The sequence below is a fragment of the Etheostoma spectabile genome, chromosome 14 (genome assembly GCF_008692095.1).
Source record: "Etheostoma spectabile isolate EspeVRDwgs_2016 chromosome 14, UIUC_Espe_1.0, whole genome shotgun sequence".
In the NCBI taxonomy this organism is placed as follows: domain Eukaryota; kingdom Metazoa; phylum Chordata; class Actinopteri; order Perciformes; family Percidae; genus Etheostoma; species Etheostoma spectabile.
Genome location: NC_045746.1, coordinates 8,410,644 through 8,418,540, shown reverse-complemented (window position 1 = coordinate 8,418,540; position 7,897 = coordinate 8,410,644). Strand labels below are relative to the sequence as shown.

At 38.7% G+C, this 7,897-nt stretch overlaps 1 protein-coding gene across 5 annotated transcripts in view; it reads right to left on the bottom strand.

Moving 5' to 3' along the window:
* The window catches only part of csmd2 (CUB and Sushi multiple domains 2), a gene marked incomplete at its 5' end in the record, with an annotated part of 270,610 nt that overhangs the window by 53,930 nt on the left and 208,783 nt on the right, over positions 1 to 7,897 (bottom strand). For all 5 annotated transcript variants that reach the window (XM_032535085.1, XM_032535083.1, XM_032535084.1 and 2 more), the window contains 6 exon segments: positions 1,594 to 1,782; positions 3,152 to 3,361; positions 3,575 to 3,691; positions 4,874 to 4,943; positions 7,073 to 7,191; positions 7,467 to 7,571. In XM_032535085.1, the coding sequence (XP_032390976.1) occupies positions 1,594 to 1,782; positions 3,152 to 3,361; positions 3,575 to 3,691; positions 4,874 to 4,943; positions 7,073 to 7,191; positions 7,467 to 7,571 (810 nt within the window).

Genomic DNA, 7,897 nt, shown 5'->3' with positions numbered 1-7,897 from the left:
ACACCCTTGCATATGCATGCACACACACTGTGCAACCTGTACACACCCTTGCATTTGCATGCACACACACTGGTACAATAATTGATCATTACAAACTACAGATAATATTAGCTTTGCTCTCCATTAAGCCTGACGCTTGTTATCAGCTGATGAATCTGGAATAATGCACATCAGATATCAAACAATGGATGCCATCAAACATCCTTCTTTTAAACGCTGAGAAAACTGATATGCTTTCACAAAATCCCTTGTATTAGAAATATTGGTCTCCTGTTTAATCCTAATCTTTTTTTAATGAATATAGCAACAGACAATACAAACTGATTAATTCCACTTACTAAACACCGCCACGATTTGTCCCATTCTTCCCATGGCTTATGCTGAAACACTTATTCATGAATTTTTCTCATCTAGGTTTGACAACTGTAATACACTTTATTCTTGCTTACCTAAATCAACTATTAGCAAACTACAATGTGTTCAAAATAATTAGGGAATAAATGCCTGTCTCCAGACTATTCTAAAAGTACATCAAATATCAATGCAAAGCCCCTCTTCTTTGGAAACGTCTTACTACCCAAAATCAAGAGGCTAGAACTGTCGACTCATTCAAAAGTAAACTCAAAACACAGCTTTTTGCATCAGCCTTCAACCTCTCTTAGTCTTCCCTAAATACTAAACCATGGTTATCCAGCTTACTGTATACTCAGCCTATGAGTGCATGGTTACGTATATGTAATGTATGTTGCACACTTTTGTATTGGCTTTTTATGTGTTTTTGTAAAAGTGTTATGTCACTTCTGTATGTTGTATATTTTGCTAATGCTGCCTTTGCCTGCTTTTATTGTATGTGTCACATTCTGTTTGTAATTAACTTGATGTAGTTTATCTCACTTGTATACATTTTTTATGTGTTTTGCTCATTGCTGATTTTCTCTGATGTAAAGCCTCTGGAGGCATGCTTTGGAATATTGGGAAATAATACGCATGTACGTACGCGCACACACTCTCTCACATACACACACACAAACACACACACGTTATATTTTCTCTGAATTTTCTCTGAATATTTTTTCAGTCTTGAACAAGCGACTATAGAAAATGCCTATCAAAAACTCTGTTGCTCCTTCTCACACTCGCATTCATCTCACTGCCTGCCCAGTCAAAGTTCCAGTGTAATGGCCATCACCTCCCTCAGTAGTTCTGCCTGCCTTATTGAATAATTGACAGCCAGAGCGTGAGAATGTGGGTCAAGGACGAGGCAAAAGAAAGAGCACCCATTACTTTTCTTTAGAAGAGTATTGATTTTCATTGAAGAGTACTTTGCTTCATTAATGGGGAATGATAATTCAGTTTAATTGCATTATTCATAATAGATAATCACTATTGCCATAGCCGCACTTCCCACTAATGATGCTCAATGCATTCTAAACAGGAAGTTATAATATTATTACTTTGGTTCTGCATTCATGAGGCAGTGTAGTCTGCCACTTGTTTGGACTAAATAGTCATTTAGTGGTCAGATTAATACAAATAAAGTGTTGAATTTGCATACTGTTTGTGTATTGATACAACAAATCTTACATCCCTTACCTTCGCAGCGAGGGAAAGGGTGATCCCAATTGCGGGTGGTGCCATGCTCACAGGTAAGGATGGAATGTCCCATTAGTTGATACCCTGGCAGACACTCAAAAGAAATGGACTGGCCCACATTGAAGCCAGCACCCACCACCACTCCGTAGCGGAATGGCTCTGGATCGGGGCACTCCTGTAGCTCATAAGCTGAGGGAGAGAACAGCGTGTACATTACTCCTTTCAAATCGGTAGTTGTTTTTCCAATATAGCTAATTACTTTAATTCAGCCACATTTTAAACAGGTATATGGTATTATGACAACATAAACATACTGTTATTATAAAACACAAGTAGCACTTTTAAACATGTCCCTGTATTCTCACTACTTGTTTCAGCCAAAAGCTAGCAATCAATTCACACAACCTTTACAGATATGCCCTAATATGCTTTCAGACAAAAGAAGAGTTATAGTGGATAGTCATCTATTTTTATTTTCTAACTGTAATTCCCCTTCCTCATCTTTCTATTGTTCTTCCTCCTTGTGCTCAACCTACAGCAAACTCCCCCTCCTCCTCCTCCTCAGGAGTTTTCAGAGGGAAAGAAAAAGCCAGGGGCGGGTTTGACTTGTGCTGAAGGAGTATGATGCAGTAATCAGAAGAAGTGTGGGTTAATAATTCTTCCTTTTTTTCCTCTTGGATACAAAAGCAAAGCAGGCAGTGAGCCTTGAAGAGCCAGGGTATAAATATGACTAAAGAAATTGATTTCTATGGATCACAGCTTCCCTTTGTAGGAGATAACTCATGCAAATACTGCAAAAGGCGGGTATTTGCAAATATAATGCTTGATTTATATGCTAATGCACACATAATTATGTAAATACACAATGCTACCTTTCGATTTGCCGGCTCGTTTGTTGAATCACAAAATACAAACTTTGTGTGCCTGTTGCATTTGCAGACAAGGGAAATGTATTCCTGCAGCATTGCCTTTTCTTGGCACCTGATAAGAAAATCTTAGTGATCAACAGTTTTTTATACAGAATTTTACAAATTGTCTGGCTCTGTGGGCTGATTAGTCTGACACAGTCAGTTCTAGGGCTAATTAAGTAATGTTATGGCTTTACATGTGCATACACCTCACAGTGAAGTGACATAATGGTACATTTTTGAACATGAAGGGAAAAAAAGGGTAACACTCCCAGTTGTTATTATTTGTCATTCTGCTGTTACAAAAAAATAATTCATACCTGTGATTTTATACTGTATTCTGAGAATGTGTCAATTTAGGGTAATGGCTCTGATCATTATAGTTACACTATCTGCACATCTGCTGAACCACATTTCAGTGACACCAAAGATGGTTTGAAGCAGCCAAAAAGCTCCAGCCACACTGAAGTAATTACTAGTTTGATCACAGTTTGCAGAATAGAGTCATAATACTGACACTGGTTTAGCGCTGCAAGCCTTGGCAATTCTGATCATTATTATAAACATATATTAAACCATGAATCCATTTTTGTCTGATCATAATTTTCTGTTTTAAGCTTCAGCGTCTAACATTATTCATAGACTCTTACCCTGGTACTCAAATTGGAACCCCGGTTTGTTTTGGGAATGGTCACTATGAAAATATACTGTGGTCTCATGGGAGGTGGTGAGAAGGGAGGAGGAAATATCCTGGCCACTGAATCGACCAATCACTGCGCTTGTATCGAGAGGACCATTGCGGATCTCGAGGAAATCATGGTTGGCCTCGGTGGAGAAGTTGAGGAACTGAAGGTGGGCTCCTGGGAAAATAAGAAATGTCGAGAAAGACGTGGTAGGAAATTTAAAAAAAGGAATGCCATCCTCTTATCTGAAATACTAATATGCGTGCCTCTAGACAGGCTCACACATCTAAAGGAGTTTAATTGTAACTACAAATCATTCCACATTCCAGCCCTACACGTTGTAAAATTAAAGGTTCTTGAGTGTGGAAATTATCTAAGAGTGATGCTCACCATAACCAACTGGTAGGTAGATTCTCCAGGTACAGTCACTGTTGCTAGGGTAGTTGCCAGGGAAACCAGGGCTGAGAATCATGCCCTCCATCTCCTCCCGGATTCCACCACATTGGGCTGACAGAGGAAAGGCAATGCAATGGAATAGTCCTCTTTTTCAATAAAATCAATGTAGTTGCAATTTTTTAGCAACGATAAATAGCTGTTAAAGAGTGAATTCAACGTGAAAATTATTAAAACGCTCCAATTGACTTGCAAAGAGACAGCATTGGGAAAAGGAAAATGTATCTCACTATTAAAGAACACTGGAGCTCTTTTCTTTCTATTTGAGATATTGGATGCCATTTACTGGGTCTTTAGCTGCTCTTTATCATTGTCTTTTCATCTTAAAACCATGATGAAGTGAAAAATAAAATGTAGGGAAATATTGAGTAAAAGCGATGGTTGCATCAAGACAGATGAAAACAGCAAGAGATCCTGAACCCAAAATTAAGAGATGAAACAACGCTGAAACTAATGGGGAAACACTTAGCTGACAAAAGAAGAACAATGAAGATTTAAAACTAAATGGGACAAACAGCCAACATAAGTCAAAGTAGGGAGTACCACACAGAAAAGCAGTGTCTCTGTAAGGAATGAGTGAGGGGTTAAATGCTATCCTGTAGCAGCACCAACACCCTAAGGTAATCAGGAAACTGCTGATGCCTGTGAACAAGATGAATCTTTCCTCGACTTCAACCAATCACGGTCTGAGATGGAACTAATTAGGCAATAGTAGGTTGTTCCAATAAGTGGAACCTGTTTGTCAAGGCACTCTCACAGGGAGGACGACTTAAGATGCAATATAGAAAGGAACCTAATGCAGTTTCCTTCAGTCAGTGCGCTTAGCTTTCAAGGTAGAAATATGAAACTCATTTTAAAAGTGCAAACACTCTCATAAACTCAAACAAAAACAAGTGAAATATAACCCTTGCTTTTGTTGTTTGTATCTTCCATTTTCTTTATTTTCTGATGGATTCAAGAGCTACCTTATACCTGTTATATAAAGTGTTACTGTATGTGAGCAGCGGAACAGTATTGGAAAGGTAAAACGTATCTTTGGCTATAGTATATGTAGTGATATGTCTTTGCACACGTCAAATCTTTACATTAGATACTCTGTATATTTTTTTAAATAGTTAGCTGGTGTGCTGCTTGGCAAGGTGAGGGATCGCCGAGGAAAAAAAGTTCAAATGTTGAAAGATGTAGAAACAAAACAGGATGAGGGCAGGACATGGAAGTGAATGCAGATATTTTTACCTATGCAGAGAGGAGGTGGGTAGTTCCATCGTCTGACGGTTCCAGGCATACAGGTGATATGTGAGTTCCCCTGCAAGGAGCATCCATGCACCGATGTGTGCACACGCACACAAAGAGAAAAGTGCAACAAAGAACAGGCGATGAATTTATTTGTTCACCCCATCAGTCACTCATCTGTTGCTCCAATTATTTGCCTGTCTACACAAGACTTCATGTGGCGACTAAATGACTAAATCCATCTCAAGTGACAGAGAACAATAGAGAGGGAGCATCCCAGGCATATTAAGATGATCACATTTATAGTTGCACTGCTGAAATATTTTTCTTTCTGGAAGCTCTGCAGTTGAGTTTCAAAGCTAACTTGCCATACATTTGATTATAACAAAAATATTCTATGTTCAAACATAATGGGCTTACTCAGCTGACCTTTTCAAAAAATGCGTTTACAGACTGGAACCCACTGTAATGAGCCATAAGAGACAGAGGGAGTTTAAAGTGGACACCAAGACAACATGCTGGTGACATCTTTCAGTTATAAAGCACTATTCCACACGTCTCACTGATTAAGGACTGATACTACAATGGTTGATTATGACATCCAATATTTTCGAGTTTGAGGATGACATTTTAATTACCTCTTTACCTTGTCCACCTATACCTGTGGGCTGGATTTAGGTGGAGTGTTCCTATTATATCATTGAATTACTAGTAGATAAGCGTAGGTAACACAACAAGGCATTTCTGCATACGAAGATATGTAGGATATCTGTGTTTTAACAGTTTGACAGATGTATTCAGTGTGTCTGACTAGTACAATAAAATGTGATTTTATAATCACTGCTGGCTATAATTTTGGTGACTAAATTTACATATTGGTCCTTTAACATAATTCTCCTCGATTATGCTCGAAGCAAAGCAATATTCTGGCCATTTACATGATTGCAATTTAGTAGCATATTAAATTAAAATGATTTTAGATGGAGCGCAAGTTGACTTAGATGCCTTCCCATAATAACTCAGGTTACATGTCATGTAATTATTTGGATTATCTAGAAAGAAACCAACCCAAACCTTTTTTGGGGGCAAAAAATAAATAAATAAATGAGTTCTTGTCCTGCTGCTATTAAACTTTACCGGAACTTTTTGTCACAGCAATTGGACATGTCCTTATGGACTTGTGTAGAGTGGAGAGGGAACTTTCAAATAGAATTTGTGTCAACTACTGCAACCAGTGTGTTCCACAGATGTCACCATCTGTCTCTTGTAGCCCAGATGATACAGTGGAAACCCTTGAGGATGTGCAGAACATAGTCAACTCGGAGGCTGTGCAGAATTCTGAGTGTAAAGCAGTGTTCCTGAGACCTATCCTGTCTTTGGCTATCCGTATTTGAGCAACTTGAGGGGAAAACTGTCATGCATCATAACATCCAGGGTGGATGAGAGAGATTCATCAAAACAACCATGCCTTAATCTATAAAACCACTGAGCAAAACACTGAGCTCAGCACATGCATAATTTGGTCACAGGAATAGAGGTGCAAAGAAGGCGTATACATTTCCTAACTGGTGCCTGTCAGAGTACTCCACATATTACTGCAAATATGTTTACAGTACATTGATTTAATCACATTAAAATAATTAGAGCATACAGGCTGAAAAATGAACAGATAACTTTTGCAAAAACTTCTAAAGCAGGGATCTTCAACAGGGGGTCCGGGGCCCCTGGGGAACCTCAGAGTCAATGCAGGCTGGATTGCCAAATTATTGTTAATTATTGAAAGTTTAAAAAAATTATGTAAGTCTTAACATGAATCCAACATATTATTAGCAAATATAAATCCCCACTGCTTACTGGACTATAGGTACAGTTCATCCTAAGCATTTATTGTGCCACATGTATGTTTAAGTAGGGGGTCCGTGCTCCATCTCTCTTTCAGTTAAGGGGTCCTTGGCTTAAACGTTGAAGACACCTGTTCTAAAGTGTCTAGTGACATGATCCAGTCCATCTAGTCTACCCCAGTTTCATGTATCTGACATTTGGCTTTATCCACTTCTGTAAAATGTGATCACTGCTTGGGGAGATAACTGAAGAGAAGGAAAACCGACAGCAGTGACACTGACAAAAGCCAGAAAGGGATAAGATCAATGTGGTATTATGGTCACTTATGACTGAACCATATCTGAAGCTAGGAGATGTTACCTGTAAAGTATATCCAGGTTCACACTGGAAAGACACCACATTGTTCATCTGAAGACGCTCCCCAACCTTGATACCATTCATTGGAACCAGAGGCTCTGGGCAGTTGGTCAGAGACACCGCTAAGAAAGAGATGAAAAAGACGACAGGGACAGAGAAAAGGGAAAGGCAATTTATTAATTATACAGGAACATAAAGGGAATGAAGTGTACAAAAATACAACAGAAAATAAAATGTTTACATTTGAATGCAAACTGTGACTAAAACAATACAGGAAAGACAATGGATCCTGATGAGAAAGACAGCATGCAAGTCCTTATTAGAAATGTACTGTACTCCTATTGATTAAGTACTTCTCTTCCACAGGGTGTTGGAACTTATACAGAGGTATACTTACTTTTATATTCTAGCCTGAAGCCAGCGGCAGACACACTAATATCAGAGAAAAAGTGTAGGTAGAGTTGGTTGGAGGTGCTGTTGAGGAGAGCTGGGACTGTGGTGCCTGGGGAAAAGATTAATAGTGTAGTTTAGCAATGCTATCTCCTGCATAGGCCGACCATAACTAAATGTATAAGATACTGGCAAATAACTGAAAAGCTTGGTCAATTTACTGTTGCAGACTTAGGGGAGTGTATTTGTGTGTGTCTTTGTGTGTGCATGCAGCATAAATATATGCAAAACTAATTGTGTGTAGGTGTATTAGGATATTTGGGAAAGCAGGTGCAAAATAGGGTGACCTACTCGCTGTAACGAGAGGAAGAACAGAGCCATTTGTTTCATCCAATGTGTGGGTATGTATTCAGCTAATAATAAAAGAAACCAAAAATC